Source organism: Pipra filicauda, unplaced genomic scaffold (genome assembly GCF_003945595.2).
Source record: "Pipra filicauda isolate LSUMZ 115617 unplaced genomic scaffold, ASM394559v2 scaffold12_size5214236_pilon, whole genome shotgun sequence".
Taxonomy (NCBI): domain Eukaryota; kingdom Metazoa; phylum Chordata; class Aves; order Passeriformes; family Pipridae; genus Pipra; species Pipra filicauda.
The window spans coordinates 712,630-736,161 of NW_024103763.1; the positions used below are offsets into that span (position 1 = coordinate 712,630).

General features: G+C 36.2%; 1 protein-coding gene across 3 annotated transcripts in view; it reads right to left on the bottom strand.

Moving 5' to 3' along the window:
- Positions 1-23,532, bottom strand: part of POLA1 (DNA polymerase alpha 1, catalytic subunit) — a 196,416-nt gene that overhangs the window by 99,170 nt on the left and 73,714 nt on the right. For all 3 annotated transcript variants that reach the window (XM_027727896.2, XM_027727895.2, XM_039391330.1), the window contains exons 29-34: positions 23,066-23,271; positions 21,673-21,805; positions 20,014-20,145; positions 17,935-18,109; positions 10,656-10,837; positions 8,817-8,948 (exon numbers count right to left, since the gene is read on the bottom strand). In XM_027727896.2, the coding sequence (XP_027583697.2) occupies positions 8,817-8,948; positions 10,656-10,837; positions 17,935-18,109; positions 20,014-20,145; positions 21,673-21,805; positions 23,066-23,271 (960 nt within the window). The remainder of the gene's footprint in view (positions 1-8,816; positions 8,949-10,655; positions 10,838-17,934; positions 18,110-20,013; positions 20,146-21,672; positions 21,806-23,065; positions 23,272-23,532) is intronic.

Consider the following 23,532-nt stretch of genomic DNA (forward strand, 5'->3'; position numbering starts at 1 on the left):
GTATAAAGTCCATGGGTAGATGTCATATAATGAAATATAACCTGAAGACCAGCCTAACCAACCTGGCTGATAAGTTTCTAGGACTCTACAGACACCTACCCACAGAATGCTACACATGGGCCAACAACTGTTTTGAAGCACAGCTTTACTACCTGACTACATAATGGAATAAGGTTCTGCACTCAAATCATATTATCTCCCAAAGCAGGCATACAAAGTAGTTATTTTCTTAAAGCTTGAGGATTAAAATAAAAAAAAATTCACTTGCATATATCCACTGAAGGAAATATTGGTACTTTAGAAAACAAAGCCTGTGCAGTTTGACTTGACTTCTGAACAAGACACTGAAGCAAATGCAAAACCCTTATAATGAAGCCATGTCTTATGCAATGGTATTTCACCATTTCTTCCTGCAGATGGAAACATTCTCACTTAAAATGAAATAACATCTCTTTTTAATCTCAGATTCTTCAACTCCACAGGCTCTTAAACTGTTCTTCTTAAACCTGTAGAAGTACAGGTTTGATGAGTCCGAAGGAGCAAAAGATGTCAACTCTAACACAGCACAGGCTGCTAAAATTGACTATGGTGTTTCCTAGGTTACAGGATATCTCAGATAATTTGTTGCCTTATCTCTGGTGTGGCTTCTTTTGGCCAATCCATAATTCCCTAGAAGTCTCACCCAGTGAGAGGGTTACCTTCCCCATCCCTAAGCACAGGAATGAAGACACAAGAGCAGAGGAGTTTAGCTAAATGGTGCTGCCCAGATCTCAGCGCTCTGAGGTTTTTTCACCTAAGTAACTTACGTCCAGGAACCAAGCTGAAAGGTCTGACGTGCTCCCCATTTGATCTGTTTGATTCTCAAACGCTTAATCACTCATTCATTTTCCCTCGCTGCACCAAATACTAAATATCAGCAAGAACTAAAGAGCTGCCTAAATGAAGTTGAATATAAGTTTTTGCAATAAACTACAAAGGTTCCTTATGATGAGATTTTGAGTACTGGAATCACTTCTGTTGAGGAATACCTTATTTAATTTTTCTACGAGTACGTTATCAAGAAACAGAACAGTGACTAAACATTGCTGGAAATATTTTCTGACAATTTTAACTGCTCTAAACCAGAAAAATGAAAACAATCCTTTTAACATCTATGGATAGGGAAAAATGAACACCTGCAAAACCCATTCCCACTACACCAAAAGGAAAAGCATGCTGTGGCAAATATAGACCAAGTTTTTCTTGTATGCCTTCTGTTGCCTCCCACCCCCACGGTTTTCTTATTCAATTAGCTTTAGGAATGTGGACTGAGAAAGACAGCATCAAACAGAGCTGTTTACAGAAGGAGGTAACTACATAGAAAATATATTAGTTTCCCAAATACTATAAAATTTACTTTAAGCCTTCTTTTGAAGATGAAGGTAGAGTCATAATAAAGACTAAGAAACTTTAGGATGGCTAACATAGATATCTTACAAATATTATAAAACATCCCATATTTTTTCTTTTATATGCCCATTCAACTCTGAATTACCACAGATGGCGCCACAAAAAGTTGCATGTTGGTTTTTTTTCTAAACCAGGCTTAAAAGCAAGTAATTTTCACTTTCTAAAATCAGTGTTGGATCACGGATTTCCATATTATTAGTGACTTCCATGAAAACATTTCTGAAAACGACATCATTTTTTTAGGTCATGAACATGTACCAAACAAATCCTTACAAACGGATCTATATCCAGAAAAAACATGGTCTCTTCAGTTACAGATTTTAACTTTGATTCTCCTGGTGGATGCAATGTGCTTGGGTGCTGTAAGTATTGCTGGTTATACACACATCAACAGCATCAAGCATTGAAGGCCAATCGACCTTGTTGACTTGTATAATCTCCTAGCAAGCTGGTTCTCTATTAAAATTCTGGAGAATAGTACAGGCTCAATCTGGTTTGATATTTCAGTGACTGGTTGTTCCAAGTTATTATTGTATAAGGTTTTAACTGTATCAAAATTCCATGACAGCTGGTGGTTTTAAGACTTACTTTAGGCCTTCATTTCTTTATCTGGACTTCTGCTTCTTGTAATGTCTCTATTTAGTGACTACTGGGATCATTTTCCACCAACAATTTAAATTGAACATAACAAAAACCTAAACAGATTTAAGAGAGCTCTCTAAAACTACTGCAAAAAAAAAATGAACAATGATCCTTTTGAGATCAGTGAATTGTTATAAACTCTCTTGTGATTCATTATTTGTTATTAATATAGACTCAGAAGCAACAAATCCTCAAAAGCTATATAGCATGCACAGAATTTGTGTCAATCCAAGGTATCCAAAGGAGGGCACGTTTGCTCAGTCTCTTAAAGTGGAGTGTGCCTTGCTCAGGCACCAGTAGTAATGGCAGATCTCTCCACAGGACGCACATATTTGCCCAAGGTTTTAAATTCTTGGCTCCAGAATCTTGTAACAAGTGCTGCAACTGCTACATCAAAGCTACATATCTTGTAGTCAGTTTAAAGCCAGATCAGATACACAGAGCTACAACCATATCTCTCTACTGCAGCACAAATACACATCCCCAGCGTTGCCAAAATTCATCACTGCTTTGACCAGGGCAACAGATCAGTTCCAACAGAGTACCTTTGAAGACTGTGCTTTCTGTAATCCTCTGAAGGCAGCAACATCTTGTTATTAGATGAGTGATTCAATCACCTAGGTAAACATTACACACTTGGTGGCAATCATAACCACAACCATATTTTACCCCTGGGCACACTTCCTGAAACATGACGTTCACAATACTGCCATTTATAAGCCTAAACAGACAAATTATTGTGACAATAAGTCCTTACATTCCTGTATTCTACCTACAGAGGAAATTACAAAGTTAGTTTTACTCTAATGATGCAATCCCCATTTCTTAGAACCTGTTCCATGCGGTGTCCAGCCTGGGGAGCCTCTTCTACAAAGAGCTGACAGAGATGTCTAGTATCATTAATCCTTCTCTGGCAATGTACCAGACTGTGGAGTAAGTACAGATTTTGCTTCCTTGCTTATGGAAGCACTCATTCTCAGTGGCTAAAATTTGGAGCATCGTACTCAGCCTCACTCAGCAATCAGTGAGACGGGTGCATGTCCATCATGGCTGGTAAAATCCAATGAAGAGAGTTAAACCCTTTGTAAAGACATATTGATCATTACTTTGAAACACTTCACTAAAAATCGTATTGATGCTGCAGGTCTGAACCAAACAACTCCTTTACAGGGCAGATCATGGAGAAGTTGCAGTAATAGTGAATCGATTCCAGTTAATAGACTCTATGAGTGCTGTGACAAGTAACTGCTTACTCATCCCCAAAATGCACTACACACGGTGACCAAAGGGTTATCTTTTATTATTCAATAAATATAAATTATGAAAGACAGATGTATTATGCTTTCATATGGTAGCATACTGACTGCCCTGTCCAATAATCAAGATATTTCTAATTTCCTCTTGGTTAACCAAAACATGATTCCAAACAACACTCATCTGTCAACCTCAATCAAGGAGAGAATCAGAAAATGCTACTGTGGAGGGGAGGAGAAAACTCCTGATAATCTGGTGGCAACCTCCCTTCTCTCAGGTTCCCAGTAAACTATGAATGGAATCACATTAATCTTCTATCTTTCATTCCAATCTCTCTCAATTCTGCCTTGACTTGGAAGCTTTCAGTACTAAAAATAAACATCTCTGTTTATGTATAAACCAAAATGACAGTGATACAAGTTCAAACTTGGAAAAGACTCAGAAACCCATTTCCACACATACAGGAAGCACTGAAAATAATCCCTGGAGTTTATCTGACGGCAGAGTCTAGCTAACTGATTCTGCTTACCACATTGGATGGTGTCACAATTCCCTCTCACTTCTGGCCCTTACTACTCTTCATCACGTGCCCATATACTTCTAGTACTATTAGCACAGCAATAAATAAAATATTGCACTATTGCCACTACTGAACACCTTTCCCTCACGCCAAAGAAGTTCCTTACCTCTACCCATCTCCCAAACAAAAACGCCTTCAATGCATGACTGTTGGGAGAACATGATTATAAAAGTCATCACCATCATCTACAATCGTATTTTCACCTGTTCACGTGGTGCACACCTGTGGGTTGTTGGCACTGCACTTCACTGAGGTGTGGGAGATTCCAGGTTGTATCTTTGTTCTCTCCCTGTCATCTTTGTTCTCTTAAACGAATGTGCCAAGCAATCCCAAAACCTGTGTGAACGCTGTCGCCTCTTATAATGTTACCTTGTTTAGAAATCTTTTACCTTTTTAAGTGCACAAAATACTAATGCAAACCCCTTGAACATATACACAAGAGCCAGGACAGCAATATATATATAAAAAATAATTCAAAGATCTTGAATAGCGTACCAACATGCTTTTATACCACGACCTAATGTGCAAGCAAGTAGACCACCCCACAACAGGCAAGAAATGAGAAATTTTGAGGGCTATTGAACACTGAATTTTCACAGCTGAACAGTATATAAAGTTATTTAGCAGTGTTCAATAGCCTTCAAACTCACTTCTGCCTGTGGTTTAGAGTGGTCCAGTAGAAAAAGACTGTAAAACAAAAACAGTGCAATACTGGTTGGACCAAGATTTTTTCAATATTTTTTAAAAACCCTTTTTAAAGTTCACATCATTTTATGTGTTTTGAAAAATATAAAAATATCTACAGGTGCCATGCACTATTAACCAGACAGCATAGAAAGAACATCTATATAAAAGTAAGTTTTAATATTTTTATATTTATAAATATACTACTAACAATACTACAGGTGTATAGATGTTTTAAAAAAATATTAAAAAACTGCTGCTTCAAGGACAACAGCTTCTCAGTCCAACCAGATATGTACTAATTTTGCTACTGCTCAAATGGCATTTACAATATCTTGGGGCGGGGGGGAGTTCAGTTCTTTACAGTTGGCAAAACTAACACTTCAATAGCTGAGTAAGATTTGGGATTCATTTTATTGACGTGAATACTGATTTTTACAGGGTTTTTTAAAAGGGAATTTAAGAATTGGCATTTGTTTACAAAGTGCTCAAAAATGAGCATTTGAACATTCCAGGGGGAAACACAAAACAGGTTCCAATGTAATAATTAGATCCACTTACTGAAAATGAAATTACACCCTCCTTAAGCAGGGAAGTTGGTCAGTTTTTCCATTTATGCTTGCATATTTCAGCTTTCAGCCATTGCCTCGCATGGATGTTTCATTGATGGCTGAGGGTAACACTTCAAAAATGAACTAGCTAAACAAACTTCCCAGCAGCACTTGACAGAGCTACACCTATTCTTCCCCATTTCCAAAGCAGTACAGAATTAATTACCAGTTCTATGGATCTATTGTAAGTATAATAGACTAAAGAGCTATCACAGACACATTTATTGTAAAAGCACAATCCCAAGAGTGTCTAGTAGAGGGCCAAAACGATTAACACAAATGCTTTGTCAGATCAAAGATAAAACCTGCACCGCCCAATTGAGGAATGAATTAGAACAGTGGGTTATCTTTCAAATTAACCAGGGCAGTTAGTGAGGAAAATTTCATGAAAGTGTAATTCTTAGCCTTTGTGAATCCACACAGCAGGCATTCTGCCAGCTGACAAGATGATGAAATTTTCATGCTTAAAAAAGCCCTCTTCATTTCCCAATTTAGATTAGCTAGCGTTTCTCTCTCTTTTCATCTATTTGCTCTTCTGAAGCAGAATTAAAAAAAAAAAAAAAGAAGCACACAACAGGATCAATCTCTCATAGAATAATACATTTCTGAGAAGAAATAAAATCTTTACATGTCATTTTTAGATATATTTACATTTAATAGTAAGATTATAAAAATTGATATTGTTAATACTATTAAGAAAACCATAAATACTGGAGCAATGGTAGATACGTTTTGGAAGTCAGATATAAAACATTTCAATGTTTAATGGCAAAAAAATTGTTGCGGAAGCAGAAATTTTCATATAAAGGCGAGTAATTTACAAAAACAATGGGATTGTGGTAGGCTTATGAAATTCTATTTATGCTCTTACATTTGCATCTTTTTAAAGGAATGTAGTACATCATCACAGTGTATATTTATTTATCACAGTTTCACGTGCCAAAAAGGGCAAGTAGATTTTCTACTTTTAGATTTTGTGGCACTCCCCTCCGCCCCTAAATTTACACTGCCACATATAAAAGCATTTCAATAGACTAAAGGAAACAACACGCAATGATCTTTAAAAAAATCTGATTCAAAGCTCATTGGAAAAAAGTAAGCTTATTCATCTCAGTGAACTGTGGATCAGGCTGAGAGGCTCTTGATAGGGCTGCCTTCATAAAGGATAGCTCATTATCTTATAGGTTAAAAAATACATTTTCTCATTTTATGTTTTTGTATTATGTTCCATTTGACCAACATACAAACTAAGAAATATCTAAAAGGAAAATAAAAAATGGAGTGACACCATCTTTGACCATTATAAACTGGTATTTCTGTGCCTTTCAGATGCAATTCACTACAATAGGAGACTTAAATAAGCATCTGAAAATTTCACCAAATGTTTTGTTCAGACAGTTCTTTGCCATATTACATCTGGGTGTGCCTTTATAGCTTATAGGATTATATATATTAGTGCAAACACCCATTTGATGAATTTCAACTCTAACTGTTTGTTATACAGTCACCACAAGTTCTGGATGAAAGCAATAAACTACAACTCTCAGCATCTGATTTTCTAGGAGCTAAAAGGACAAAAAGTTTACTTGCCCAACTCTGTGAAAAGCCCTTTAGTAAAATGAAAATTATTGTGCAATCTGGAAATTGCATTTTACACTAAAAAGCTGTATTCCACAGTTAAAAAGTAGTTTTAAACCTTATTATAGCTACCTAGGTTAAAAGTAAATTCTCAGTACTAAAAATATAACTGAATTTATAAAAGCTTTTACTTAAATGGACAAATAATTTTCTTTTTAATTATTTTCATTATCCTATATACCATGTAGTAAGATACTTAATAGATTCAAATACAATGTAAGCACATTATAACATTCAATATTCAACCATTTCAATTTGGGTCACAGCTTGGTCTTAAAAAACAAAACAAAACAATCAACAACAACAACAAAAAAGAACAGAGTAAAATAAGAAACCACTTTTTGTTCTTATGAGTAATAAGAATTTTTCCTGCCCTAAATGTATCCTTCTTCTTTCAAGTTTACTATTGCATATCTTATGTACATGGTTTTAGCACTTTATATGCCTGACGTTACTTAGCATGTGGCCTTGTGTAGTATCATAATGTATGTACATTAAATTTAAAAAGTAACTTTCATACAAAAACTCTGTGCAAACATATTACTTAGACATTATTTAATAACACTTTCTATAAGTTAATATAATATATATACTAGTATCCACTGAATGATAATTTTGCAGCCAGTTGGCCTTTGCAATGAAGTAACAAAGAGATCTCACATTTTGGTGACTTAACCCGTCTAAGCCATCTAACTTTAACTTCAATGGAAAGGAACAATCTATCCCTACCTTGTGAAATAATGCTTGAATTTAAACACTCTAAGAAGTGTGCTCCTTTTGATGCAGATCTTCAAAAGAAGCATTTATACACTCAGAAATTATTACACTTTGAGAAAAGAGCTTAGAAAACACCTACAATTGCAATAAGAACTAATACAGAAGAAAGATAACACAAAATGTACACTTAGTATTAAACCATAATGGTAATTCTTAGCATTGTAGCTGCTGCCTGCAAAAGTATTCTGTGATACTTAAAACACACCACGAATTAGATATGTCATTCATGTAAAGGCCAAATTTTTAAAAACAATTTACTTTTTTGAGTATATCAAAAATTATGAGCACCCAAAGGTTATGACTGCCTTCAAAATTTATGTCTATCCTGTAGCTATGTAAACATGCAACGCTGAACAACGAAAATAAGCAAGCAGGCAACAGAATGAGATGATCTATGAAAATTTGACCAAAATAGCTAGCTGCCAATTCACAAAATATGATGTTTCTAGCATATCAGAAATGCAAAACATATTGATATAATTTTAAAAGCATGGTGGGTTTTGTCCTACCCAGTCACCGCCTTGGACAGTGCGAAGACAGGGATTTCAAATATTACACTTTTTTTACCCACAGTGCCACACAAAGCCAACCACTAGCACTGGCACTTGGGATTTCTTGCACCACTTCCCCCAAAAAAGAGAATTATATAAATTAATTAACTACCCATCTTTCTCCTCTTTTTTTCCCTTCTTAATCATTATAAAGAAAGATTCACAGTATTTCCTTTCCTACTGTCTTTCAAAGACTTTTTAAAGACATACACTCGGTCTTCTTTTTCACAATTTGGGTTGGAGAAAGAGAATCGTATTTCAGTGACATGAGAAATTGGTATCTGTGTATGTGATAGGCTTCACAGATTTTCCTAAAAGCATTATGATAATCAACTCTCTGCACTCTGGCTGAAAATCTGGAAAACAGAAAGCTACAACATCTGTAACAATGTTGACACACACTATTACAAAAATTTGAGTACATCTGACTATCTTGAGATTGAACTCAGAAAACAAACATTCTAAATTAATATTTGAAATCATAGATTGTTTTCCTTTCATAAAGTTGGGGTTTGATGTTGCAAGCTACTACCTTATGCTATACAAAAAAAAGTAACATGACAGTCACTAAAAATTCAACACTACTTCAAACACTCATTTCATATGGCAGAGTATTTTCTGCATACTTACATTATAGTATTTTCTAATGTAGCGTCTAATATCCAGCAGTAACTTGTTGTTCATTTGAACCACATAGTTGAAAGGAGGCTCGTCACATTCAGTCTTACTGCACCTTTGCAAGCTGGGTTCAATAAATCGTCCCTGCAAACAGAAGTGTAAAACCAGCATGCATCATTGCTACAGATGGTAGAAGCTACCACAGGAGTTTAGACAGTAATAGTCTTAAAGGGCCTATAATACCTGGGCCTTCTTTCTTCCCATCACAGTTGGCCATACCCACACGAAGATATCTCTGACCTACAGTTTTCCCACTCTCTTCTTACCAAAAGCTCTTTTGGAGAACACACCACAAAGTTAGTAATTAAAAAAAAAAGATGTTGAGTAAAAAAAAATTGATCTGTGGACAAATCATGCTCCCTCATCTCTGCCCAAGCAACACAGGTTTGTTGTTTTATCAGGGCCATCAAAGTTCTGCCCCAGACCACTGACCCGAACATTGAAAACAACCTTAGAAATACAAATTACAAAATTACCAATAGGGCTGTAGAGACAAACCTCATTAAACAAGAATCTCGTGATCATCTTTTATTTTCTCTGAGTTCAAAGAATAGTTTTGCACCATCTCATTCCCTTACTTTCAAAACCTTCTGAACACCTGACAATAAAATTTCAGAACCTGGACGTGTTGCGTGAATAACTGAAATTAAGTTACTGGAATTCTCACTAATATAAGAGCAATCTGGTAGGCTGAACATTCATAAAACTTTCAGAAAACTTTCTTTCAAGGTAAGACTTCACTGTTGTGAGCCATCTTTGCTAAATGGCCCCACCCACAACACTAAATAATTCCAAGTGGAATACAGAGGCCTTTTTTGGTTTGGATTCCGGGTTTCTTTTGTTATTTGGTGGTGGGGATGTTTTGGGGTTTTTTTAAGGAGTCTGACATCCACTTCTTTCCAGTTAGCCCATCTGCAAGTTGTCAAGCCTACAAGCAATTAACTGTCTTATTTACAGCTGCAGGGAACAAAAGTCAAGGATTCACAAAGTATCACTAGATTTGTATGTCTTTTCCTCTTACTTGCTTCCAAAGACTGCTTTATTTTGATTCAAAAAAATGCAAAACATCTGCTGTTTGTCCAAATTAACTTAAAATAATTACTTTTAATTTAGATAAAAGATTTATTTGCTTTCAGTTTCAAGGTTTTCAGTACTCTGAAGCTCACTAATTTGCCGATGACTAATACATACATAACATCACTGTAGAGTTAAATACTTGGCCCTATTTCAAGTTGTGATCCAAGGTCAGAAATACATTTTTTGGCAGAACTTCTCAACGAGAATGCAACCCTATGACTTTTTATGTTCAATTCACAAAGACAGAAGGAAAGATAACAGAAAAACCTCACTGTGAAGAAGGGAGGTGGGATGTAGCAAGATAAACACAAGTTTAAAGCACACTTTGTTCCAATTAATATGATTTAGGATAAGAAATTGCCATTGCTATATGAAAGTTTTATTACACAGAGAACTGGAAGGTACTAAGGTGTTAAGATAAGGATTCTTTTAAAAAGTTACAGCAACAATTGTTCATGACTGTGGACAAACAGATTAATGAAGGCAGATAATCTCACGTGTTCTGCTACACAACACAGCTGAAATGCAAAAATGGGAAAAATATTTCAGCACTATCCTATCAGCAAATATCTGTTTCAAATCTATAAATAGCAGGACTGAAACAATATGGTATCTCCTCCTACATCATATGAATCCTATCTGAAAAGCTGTTCTCTCTACAAGTATTTTTTCTCCCTCACCGATGAACAGAAATAAAACAATAAAAAAACTAACCGAGCCATCAAAGACATTGTCATAAATATTTTCTGTTCCGCATTTGAGGCAGCAAAACTTGAATCTTTCACAATCCCTATATTTCTCCTCATCAGTGAGCTGAGCTGGGCCACCAACCAAGGCATCATTCTCCTCATCTTTATGGTAATGGTGATGGACTCTGAATTGGGAGGGATCCAGTCCTATTAATAAGAAACAAAAATTTCAAAAGACTAAGAGGTCAACCATGCAAGCAGGCTTATTTTTCATATGCTTGGTGAAGCAGATTCAAAAGAAAGTTACAAAATGTAAATTCAGAAGCTGAAAATCTCTCCTTAGCAAAACTTCCTCTATAAAACATAAATACATTCTACAATTTTTAACCATGAATAAAGGTTCACAAAACATGAAGAAAGCTTCTTACTTATCTTCTTACACAAGATTGCTTTATAAATAAAACAAGCCCACTGCATTATCATGGGAGTATGCAACAGAACATTTTGTTTCTGAGGAAACCACTCCTAGCAGATAGCTTTATTGTTATTTTCTTCTTAAGTTACACTGAAAATATTTCAATAAAAATGTGCATCATTATTAAGAAACAGTCTTTAAATCAAAACGGCACCATTAAAACCAAAAACAGAGAATAAAAACCCCATTAAAGAAACGCGGGTGCACTGCTATTACCAACTCCTTCAAGTCCGTGTACAACTGCCAACTCTGATTTCAATGCAGTGGTCGATTTCATTTTGGCTCAGTGGTTAACAGCATGTAGGTTTCAATCTAATGCAGTGGTTAAAATTCAGTAGCAGCATTTAAAACGGCAGCGCTGGAGACAAAGTGCTTTATTTTTGATTGCCAGAACTCAAGATTTTAAACAAATAAATACACAAAAAGATCCTAAAAATACTGATTCAACCACAAATAAGTAAATAAGCAAGTAAGCATGAAGTTCATTGCCCTAGGAATAAGACTGCCAAAGTAAACTTAATAAAAATCCACAGGTTTTGTCATCCTTTGTCATGTGCAACCTTTTAAAAGTCCATGCATCTCATTTACAAGGTTTTTTTTGTTAACTCTAGCAAATAGCACACGTTAGGAAAAAAATTAATCAAATGAGCATGTAGGAGAAAACATTCAGAAAACCAGGGCTTACTTTATTATTAAGAAAATCAGAAAAGCACTTGAAAAAATATTTAATAGACATTAATTAGGCCAAGTAGCAGATTACTATGTATTAACCCATATCTCCTATAAAGTTCAGTAAAAAATTAAGTAATTCCCACAGAAAGTACAACAAAGATCAGAAATAGAAAGTAAAGCTTAACCTTACTATAGCGTACCATGAGACTTACAGACAACTGAGAACAAGGTTGGGAACAACATTCAGTTAAGCTAGACAACTACTGTTGTACTTATAAAACAGTTGTGTTTTACAGGCAGATACAATCTTTACATAAAAGATTCGATATGTCTGACTTAACTACCGCTATTTGGAATTTCTATTTTGCAGTCCTAAAACAAATTCAAGGACAAGGAAAAATTCCATTGTCAAATAAGTTTATTTGGTTCTTGTAAGAATACGGGTTTCACTAATTTCAATTTTCCAAATTTTAATTTTATCAAAGGAGAAAAATGTCAATGCATAAGGGTAACAATTCACCTCCAAGAGGTTCTTAAACTTTTATTACAGTTCTCTATTACTCATTAAAAGAATGAGCAAATAAAGCAAAAACCACTGTTAATAGCATATTTTACACTCTAACACATACAGGACCCATAAAAAAAATCATGAGTGGTTTTTTCTCTTTTTCTTTTTTTTATAATAAAAGGGTTGGTAACATATCTGCTGTTTTAGAAAACAAAAAGTATGTTCTGCAACACATAGGTAGTAGATAAAAGGTTTAGAAAGGAAACTTGATTTCAGTATTCAGATTTTGCAAAAAATACCTAACTATGCAGTAGGTTGGATCTAAGGTAGTAATGGTGAAGACAAACAAAAATTCTTGGTTTACTCTGAGTTCAGAAGTGGAATGAAAAAACATCATTGCAACTTTCTGATACAGATACCATTAAAGTTCAGCTAGAAATCTATGCTTGGTTGTTTCTCAAAAGGCAAATATGGAGCAAAAAAGTTCACTATAAGATAAAAGAAGATAATTATGGTCTTCAGACAACTGTAGTTTTCCAGTATTCAGTCAAAAACAGTGGTAGTAAATACACATCTCCTCATTTAGCAATAATTTAACAAAAAAAAAATTATTAATTGCAAGAATTTAAATCACACCTATCTCTGAACTTTCTTAGCTGTTTTGGCTGGAGAAAACAACAGGAAAAATATTGTGCTGAATCAAGCATACATCTAACTTTTGGTGTGCAAACAGTCATTGTGAAATAAAAGGGACTACAAATCAGGCTTTTAAAGAACATGCCTACCTTAATTATCTTGTGGAATTGGGACCTATTTTATCTATTATCTCCTTTCAGAAATAGTTAGTTGGTTCAATTAATCCATTTCAGCACACTAACTGGTATCCTCTCAGACCAGGTCACAGTGGTCATATTATTTTACTTGGTAAACAAAACAGGGGCTATCTGATAGGGGGAAGAGAAAAAAAATAATATCTAGTTTTGGTAATTTTTAAATTAATAGGATGAGACTAATCAGCGAACTTTGAACTCTTCTTTTTTTTTCTTTTTTTTTTCCCCTCCCATGACATCAAGAAAAAAATAAAAATCAAAAGGACTTTGACTTACTCTGACAGGAAAAAAAAATCTTCAGGGCTATCATTAAATTACCTGCACTGCAGGTAAGCTTTCCAACCTCTCCAGAACTGCAAGGCTGGATGCAGGACAAAGCAATGCAACATCACAAACGTGCTGACGAAAGCACCGTGGCAAAAGTAAATAATCAAACTAAGTTCCGGGACTTGATCCTGAATTATTTAATAGAGTTATTAAAACATTTACTAACTGGCAGCAAAGCAGGTTACCCAAGAACCTGAAAAAAGGTCAAAACAGATTTTACTCAAGGCAGGACTTTAAACACATTTCTGCCGATCGGTCCCGCCTTTCCCCGCACTCCCTCGGGAACAGGCGCGTCCCACGCCGGACAGACGTGTGGCAGAGGCCGCTGGCTCCAGGGCTTTTTCCCTGGACGCCGCATTCCAGCCGCAGGTGCGCCGGGAAGCGCGGGACGTTCCCGCCGGCACCTTTTCCCGATGGACATTTTGTGGGAGGCCGGGAAACGGCAGCCGGTGCTGCCACCCCGCGGCGAGCGCCGCGCACTGCGCCGGGCCGGGGCCGCCCGCGGGGGTTCGTGCTCTCACTCATTCACATTTTTATTGTTTCTTTTATTCATTCCGAGCACCCAGCGCGCTGTGGCAAGTCTCAGTTCCTGAACGGGTCTAGAGCATGTCAAGAACACCCTGCTAGACCACGAACAGAAAATTCACACACTGTGGGGTCTATCATCGTATGTCATGAAGTTTTGTCATGACTTTAATTTCCCTCACTGTCCTTTCACTTCACTTCCTAATGTGAGGCTAACAGTAGGAAAGCCAGAACCTGACATAATTCCTGTGTGCCACAAAGAGAGTCCTGATTTCTGTCAGGAGAGTCAGTCCGAGTGACTGCTAAACACTACATTAAAGGCACCTATTAAATTACTATCTAATAATAATAAGAAAAAAAAGACAATATCTTTAAGGTGGTGGTGGGTTTCCTTACAGGGAGCAGCTAACACACTGCGTGGAAGTAGGAACCAGCACTGGGAAGCACTCTCAATGACAAGCCTCATCGTGACCCTGTAATGACTCCCTAGAATCAGGCAGCCTTCCTAAGAAATACCCAAACGCCAAGCAATCTGCAGAGCACCACCACCTGTAAGGCAGCAGCACACACCTCTTTCAAAACATCATGGCACTGTCTAGGACAGCAGTCATCAGCTTCCATCATTTGGGGTAAATGATGTTATGCAGTAACAGCTACAAAAATACCATGGTTAAATGACTCTGCTTCCACAATGTTTAGATACTTGCGACAACACAGAAATAAGATGACTTTTCTTTGAGACAAGGAGCAGTAGTTACATATTAACAAAACTCCCCTTATTTTAAATACATTTAGAGAATTGGTCTGCTAATACAGTTTAAAAGCTATAGGTATTTTCAGCATGAAGTAAGGTCTCCAAGCATTTAAGAAGATCAGATTTACTGAATGATGTAACTGATCAGATTGCACACTTTACTTAGTTTCAGAAACCCTGACAATTCTCATCTTGTCACTGTTTTTCCTCAGGAACTTCAAGACAAAGTGAGTGAGTGCAGGAGTAGGCCCAGGAGGTTCTCATTTTTAGGAACAATGAATTTCCATCACTCAAAGGCTAGGCAGACTTCTACGATGGCCAAAAACAAAAGGAAATTTTCAGCTGGATTCCACAATGAATAAATAATTTAAGGGGTTCTGCAATTTTTAGGTGTCGTTATTTGCTCTTGTTCTTCGGTGTCTAAAATAGTTTAAAATAATTTGCTTTAAGCACAGGCAGAACAAAAAACTTTTCATCATTTTGATATGAGCCAAGCTTCCCAAGCACAGCTCAGTTATATCTACTTGGACTAACACATGTCAATGAAACATTCTCCTTAAAAAGAGATTATGTTAAATGTGCAGCCAAGATCTTTTTCCTACAACCACTCTACGTAACACAATAAATCTGATGAGGTGAAGGAAGACACACACAATGAGAGTTCAACAAAGTTTTGGTCCACAGGTACAACACTTAGATATCCTCCAGAACATCATCTTTCTCCTTCAGACCAGAAAAATGTGCCCTTCTGCAAGAACACAGGAAAAAAAGAAAAACAGGAATGTGGATGTGAAGCATGATGAAAACACTAAGCAAAAAAGACCAACTTAGCATCACAGAACAATAAACAGTTTTCATATTGGCTTGTTTTAGCAAGCTGGACTCAAGTATTCTTGTACCCTTTTGTATCTTGCAAAGGATTTTCAATTTCTTTGAAACAAAACCACTTGACTATACTTCCAGTACTGTTAAAAAAAAAAAAAAAAAGCTGCAACATAACCTCAGCTTGTAATGATTTATGTGCTATTAAGCACTGTATATAAAAACCTAAGCAGAGCAGAAGTCTTGAAAAAGACCTGACTTCACTCTCAAGATCAATTTAAGCATTCCCGAGAAAACAAAGCTTAGAGAAGGTGATAACATTTTTGCTGCACAGCAAGGTCAAACTGAACACACTTCAGATCTAAGACTGGAATAGATACATACAGGTTTTCAGATGGACAACTGTAGACTATCAATAAACTCTCAGCTGCATGATGCTATTATAGACCATAAAAGAAATTTTCATCTGGAGCACACTATAGTGCAAAAAACAGCACAGGCGTTTGCAAATAGTAGGTGCTATCAAGTGGCACACAGTTCTTAAGATCTGGGTAGTTAATTTAGGAGTCTGAAGAGAGCCAGTCTTTTTTGAAAATCCAACCTGTTGTGAATAAGGAACAACTCTGAATTTGATCTTAACTCTACTAGATTAACAATCATTGTCAAATAAACTAAACTAGCTTCAGAAATCTTTCCTGACTTTTACCTAAATGAAATACAAGTTTGCTGCCTTTTTTAAACTGCTTCGCCCTAACCCAGAGTGCCTGACCTTTTCAGTCAGGCATACCACACACAGTTGACTCCGACATCAAGGGAAAGTTGTATACCAAGGCCTTGCCACATAACAAACAGAATGGTTTGTATGGTCAGCCTGCATGTGTGAAGCAGGGCTGACACTTCCTCAAAGCACGAGAGAGAGCCGTTGAGGACACACTGCATCACCAAATGCCTCCAAGAAATACCTTTGCTGACTCCCAGAAAAAAGCAAAATTTCTGTCCTCCCCTTCCACTCCACCCTCGCCAACACAGAAATGGACATGGAAAAAAGCTGCATGTTACACAGATTGTCTTGGGAGATTAAGAATCGTTCATGGTTCTACATCACCCTTCCTGAGAAGCAACAAGGCAGGAACTTACTTGCACACATTTCAAGTACAATCTGCAAGCTAATCCACTGTTAGTAAGGGAGCTACAGAGATGCCGTGACCCAAGTGAATGGTTCTGAAGGCAACACATTTAAAGAGACCAAACCCTGGATCTTGGCCATTACCTAAACCCTAAATGCTGAGGACTAGTTCTTTCTTTGAGCATTCCAATATTCCAAACAAAATAATTTCTGCAGGTCTGAAATTCCTGTAGACATGGGCATAGTATAAATAATTCATTAAACACAAAATGCAACTCTCTAAGAAGTTTCCTTGTGGGAGAAGACAAGTCTTGTCAAGAGTTCAGCAGCCAGCAAAATTAACAACTTTTCCCATGTCCTTGAGTAACAGTTTTAAAAATAATGAACTAGATGTGGGATACAAATCACAAAATTTCTGTTTATCAAGGAGATCAATCACATCTGTTGGTGAAGCACCTTTAGGGAGGAAACAACACTTAAAGGATTACACATACAGCATTGTATTTTCATGGAAAGAGACTCAATAGAACTGTAAACAAATTTTCAAACTTTCAGTCTCTCTAGGTAAGAAGCCTAGGGAATAGAGAAGAAAGAGGTCATCAGAGTCGGGCAGAAAAATCTCTAATTCTAATTATTAGACATCCTTTTAAAAGGAAAAACTAGTCTAACAAGAGCAATTCCCTTTTGCTCATTTGAATAAAACCTGTGGGTCACTAACATTACTCGCTTTTTTTTTTTTACAGCATCTCTTTTTTTTGGGACCACCTCCTTCCTTCCTATGGGGCAGTCAAGACTGTTACTAAGGTTTCATGTTTTATCCACTAGGTCAGTTCTAGCAAACAAGACTTCACTTATACCCTACTAAAAATTTAGATTCTTTCATTATAACTACGACTACTTTTTCCCAGGGAAGATGACAGCATTTCCCTCTGCAAAAATGCTAGTTCTGGATGCACACTCCTTCAGTAACTTAAGAAAATCTCAAAGACGTGCAATAGTACTGTCATTTATGAACAGTAAATTTTTGCAACAAGAATTATAAGATTGAGTTCATGTTAATGAGCACCTTCTGAAAAACCGCTAATCTGCAGACAACACAGAAATACACTTACAGTCCACACTCCTTTCTATGGGGTGTGTAATACAAGCTATTGTTCAATGTAAAAAAACTGATCTGTGGAAGTATTTAGGTTGAGAAACATACATTAAAACTTGTTACTTTGACTCTTGTAATTCTTTAAATAAACTGAATTTACGATACTTACCTAACCACGTTGCAATAAGAACAGAATCAATTCCTTCTATGGGTTCACATATTCTAGCAACTACTGGATGTATTTGTTGCGACAGGTAGTACTGAGTATCAATAGTAAGATTTTCTTGCTTTTTTAACTGTTCTGGAGCATATGCTCGCTGGCTGGCACTGAGATCTGATCCATCCTAAGACAGGAGACACATACAAAACAAAGTGTGAAAATAAGTCCATGCAAAGGATTATGCTTCAAATATTACGCATTATTTTAACACAAAATTGTTACACAATCATTCTCTTTTGATTGATTTATTATGCATCCAATGCAAATCCAGCAGTAGTAAAAAAACCTGCATTGCTGATGCTGGCATCAACTAGCAAGTTCAAGAATGCAAAACCAGCTTGTATTATTGCAGCCTACACGTGCAAATCAGTACGAGCAGACAGAGTAAACAGTCCCATCTGTCAATTCTGAAATGCACAATGAAAACGCATTGTAACCATCAACCCAGTTAAAAATACATGGAGGGCAAGCATTTTGGATTCACTTTGTACTAAACTAGAATTATCATTCTGCACAACAAGCAAATTCTAAGTCGTGGATATTAAAACTATCTCTGTTTTGCCAGGAAATTTATATTCTTTGATCCTATAAAAAACAAATAAAATAAATGGTCAAAGAACGGACAATCATTCATTGGCATGAGAATAAATAACAGAGGCAATAGGGTTGATTTGGAAAAGTAAATTCTAAAATACTCAGAAATACTAAAAGAAATGCATGGTGACATATCAAGACAAGAGAGAAACACCGCTCAGAAGTTAAAGTATACATTACATTCCTCTCTGATTTGAAAGAGGAAGATAAGGAGAAAATAATTCAATTTGGGAAGGTAATAATTAAATTGAAAACAGTATTCATGGAGGAATTAGGTATCAACTCTAAGAAGACAGTACTCTTCTGGAAAATGTAACTCATTTAGTCTGTAGAATTGTATTCCCAGTCCTCAACTGCACTAGGAAATTTCATTTTTAATGTGTGTCAAAAATCTTAGAGCAGAACTTAACAGAAATAAACCTTTATGGGGATGGGGCAGGGCAGGGGGAAGTACCACAACTTTTTTTTTTGCTAAGTACAGTCTTTTTTCAGCAAGATAAAACTAATGCATTAACACATGACACCTTCATTTTATCATTTAAGACGAGTTACTGGTTTCAATAGGGTCAGCAACCATGGGCTGAAAACCCATCACTAATAAAGACAGACTGCAAGCCATTCGTCCCTCCTACTCCTTTCACACAACTTAGTATTCAGAACAAAATTAATTTAGGACTATTCAGCTCATCCAGCTGCTTTGCAAAAATAATTACAATGCAATTCCTTCAGCTCCCTTCTTTCAACAAGTATATTCTTCTCTCATATTGTGCCACTGCTCAGCCGTAACCATAGCCCAGCTCTCATAAGTCTTGGCAGTTTTGCCCTGCCAGGCTAGGAACTTTCCATTAAGTCAAAATACAGTACCTTACAGCTTTTAAACAGCGAAGGAGCTGAAACAGTGGTCCATCTAATTCAACCTACACTTTCTTTTTAATTAGCAAAACCAAAGTGGAGTGCCTATTTGTGAGATAATTATAAGTGTTTATAGGATAAACATCTGAAATCAGAAAGTTGCTCAAATTCCTCAGTCTACACATAGAGCTACTGCCAGACCTAATGACTGTAAATTGAAGACATAGGTTAAGACCAGAAATAACAATGACACTATTTAACCACCACCACCACCAGTTAGCTTTCTAAGTTTTCCAAGAATTTCCACAATTTTCTTCTGCTTAAAACGAAGACTGGATATTTTCCCTAAAGTAAGTTCTAGTTCCAAACACGAATGAATTCAGGGAAATAGTTGGATGAGCTGAGCTTTTCCCAATGGCTCTACAGAACTAAATTTAGTACAGAAAACCAACAAGTTTAAAGTATAACATAACCTCACCACAAAGAAATACCAAAACATATTTTTCCAGGAGCTGAATTGGTTTTCTTTGCCGTATCTCAAAACAATACCTAGTATTTAGCTACAGAGAAGGACATTTTTACCTGACAAATGATATACGACACCGTGTCTCCTGCCTTCACCTTTCGGCCTCCTTGAGAGTTTATCCACATGGCAACATGCACATGTGGCAAGCTTTTTTTGTCAGGATAATCCTGTGGATCTTTTGTCAATGCCTAAAATATCAAAGGAAAAAACAGAAACATAACTATGAGAAAAGTATTTTACTTCAGTGATGGACGACTCAGATCTTTGAAAGACAAGATTACATTGCAGCTATCTTCATCCGTCTATTATTTACAAGTATATCTCCAACGCAAAGAAAGTAAGATGAAAAACCTGTAATAAATGTATTTTCCATACATTAAGCCCTAGGTACCAGTGCTTCAAACTTTATAAATGTTACTATTAACAAGAGGGTGTTTTTAAATTACTGTCTGAAAAATGCATTAGAGTTCAAAACAGTTATAATCATAATGCAATTGTTTTAAAATTAAACTAAATTGAAGATGAAAATATTACGCAAAATACAAAAACAGAGCCAGAGATTAGCCTCTTACTCCTGCACCAGTTAAGGTCATAAAGTAAATCTGAATATCAAGTAGATAAGTGTACTTAACAAGCCCTGTAGCAAGAGCATAAAACTGAATTTAAATATTTCCATGTGTCTCGTACTACTGAGATCCCCCAAAAAGAGTTTTTCCTTTAAATAAAATAAAATGCTATATTTAAATATTTGCTGTCATCCTAATTCTTAGAAACAACTACATTTGACTTAATAGTTAAATACATTCTTCTAAAGAAGCAAAACAGAAGAACTTCAAGTATTTAAAGTGAAAGTTTTGCTAAATGTATATCTTCTAACTAGGACATTAAGTGCTCTTGGAATATTTCCATCAGAACATTCTTTTTTTTAAGTCAACCATAAAACCCAGTGATTTCTCTACACTCATATGACAACCTGAACATATTTCTTAACTGATTAACACAGTCTTACAGAGCAGACAGATGCTGGCAAAAGAGAAACTTTGGATGGAGCTTGTTTGGGAAATCTCTTCTATGAGAAGCATAGAGAGGCATGCAATATCCAATTAATTAGTTAAACACCCTCCTAGCAGGGAAGGGGAGGCTTTCAAAGTTAGAAATACACATTTTATCATCAAAGATTCACAAAAATAAACCAAACCCACAACGCTGTTGCTAAAACTCCTGTAGATAAAGCAGAGTATTTTACTTCTTGTTGCAGGGAATTCAATCCTAAAATGCCTACTAGCTTTCTTCCACAGAGCTTTCTAGGGAAATAAACTAATAATAGTAAGCTTTTAAGAGGGTTTTCTAGAAAACAGAACATTTGAATCTTTTCCATTGAATTCTTTAGTTTATGTATTTTAGACCTGAAATATAAAGTAACAACTGAGGGGAAAAACTCCTGATAGCATGAGCTATCATGCCTATCTGTAAGTGCAGAATGAGTGCAGGATGGGACAAGACACAAAGATGTTATTCTGGGGCCTCCAGCCCCAGTAGGTAATTTTTTCCTCATACTGCAGGATCTTTGCAGTATGTTCCATGATATTCAGTACCTAATAAAACTCCTGGTATTTCACAGCATCATAAAGATTAAAAATATTTTTATCATTAGTCAATATATTCAGGAACAGTAAAGTTCTTCTGAGACAGAAAAGAGCTGAGAGATCATTTACCTTGTTTATTTCAAACTGATTTACTGGGATCCGACCACTGATCACATTTTCTCCAATTTCTATAAGTCGTCTTTGAATATTTTCCACGATTATATCTCGGGGCTGATCAGAAAGAATCTGACCAATTACATAGCTGCAAAAACAGTCCAGAAATTAAGAAAAGCTTAAGACATGCAAAGCAAAACCATTACAATAGACACAATCCTCTCTTCGCCTGGGCTATCCCTAGAAATTAAAGAGGCTGAGGATGAAGTCTGATGCAAAATTTATAGAAATTTGCCAGGATATTTCATACTGTGTTTTATTTATTTACTTATTTTACTAAAAGCAAATTATTGCAAATAGTTCTAATGCTAAATAGTGATTTGGAATTGAGTGCAAGTGGTTTCTATTTTCTGCTCCCTTATCACGTTGCCATTTATTATTCCATAGCAGGTATCCTAAGATGGGGGAGAAGAGAACATATCAAGTAAGCGAAGTCTTGCCTATTTCTGTAAAATGTGGTTGGAAGATCTGCCAGCTGCAGAAGAGTTAGTCACTAAAGAACACTCTCAAACATTTGTATAGCTTTAATTACTAATACATTCCTAACTTGGAAAAATTTGCTTCTATTATGATGCATCTTTTCTTAGAAAATGCAAGTCTTAAGAACAGTAAGCAAGTGTGTGGTATATTTTCACAGATGTAAAAAAGTACTCATTTTTGGATCCATTTGGGCCATGAGTTATTTAAGTTACATTTTCAAGAGGCAGTATACAATATGAGTCAGCACCCAGAAGACCACCTCTCCACTCACTCCAATTTTCTTTCTACAGTGCTAAATGCATTACTTCTATTGAATTCAAGCATGAAAATGCCTTGTGCAATGACACTTATCAAATAATCAATCCAGTATCCGTCACAAGTATCAGAAGTATCAGAAGAGTCTCCTTGAAAAAATGGAAGAGAAGCAGTCTTGGGGAAAGGGATCACCTCCTCAGGCTGCACCCAGCACACTTCCAGCCTTATTAGAGGATGCTGAAAGAGGTGCCCAGCAAATCTTTACCCATCTTTGAAACAAAAAGAAAAATCTGACCTAGAACCTATGACTCCAAACCATTTTCACAAGATTTCAGCTCTGGTTTTTTAAACAGTACACACAAAATTGCAACAACTCAAAAGCACAGCTTCCACAGAAGATGCAAAACCAGACAGTGAAATCAGAGACATTTGGACTTGCACAAGTATAACCTGTTACCAATCAAAACGTAATGTTTACCATCTCCTACAAAAATCAGCCAAGAAATACTAACACTGATGTCAGTTACCAATCTGTGCCATGTGGTATCAAACATTTACAAACCACATACTGTTTAAAACAGAGCAAAGAGGACAATGCCACCAAGAAACTCACTTTCCAGTCTCTTTTGCAAGATCACACCAATCTCTTCGGACTATATCCAATCCTTTCAGTTCTTGTTTAGTTACATATTTCCCATCTCCTGTTGGTTCCACAGTCAGAGCAGCGTACTTCTTCTTCTTTAACAATAGCAAGGACTTAAAAATTCCATCAATATCAATTTCCAACAATTTGTAGAGCTTGTTCACTTCACTTTTGATCTGTGAATGCATCAACATTAAAACCAAATGCAACAACTTAGTAACTATGGACAAATCTAACTTCCACCTCTAAGTGCATTATTCTTAAGTTTTAAAACAAGTAACATTACACACTGTGTGTTTGCATACAGATTTTAAAGACTGGTCAGATATCACTAATTAATTAAGTACACAGTAGTGACTATGATCTGCTATTAAAATTAGGGTTCATCCATCGCCTTCTTCAGGATTTACAGCTTGGTACAGCTACCTCCTCAATAA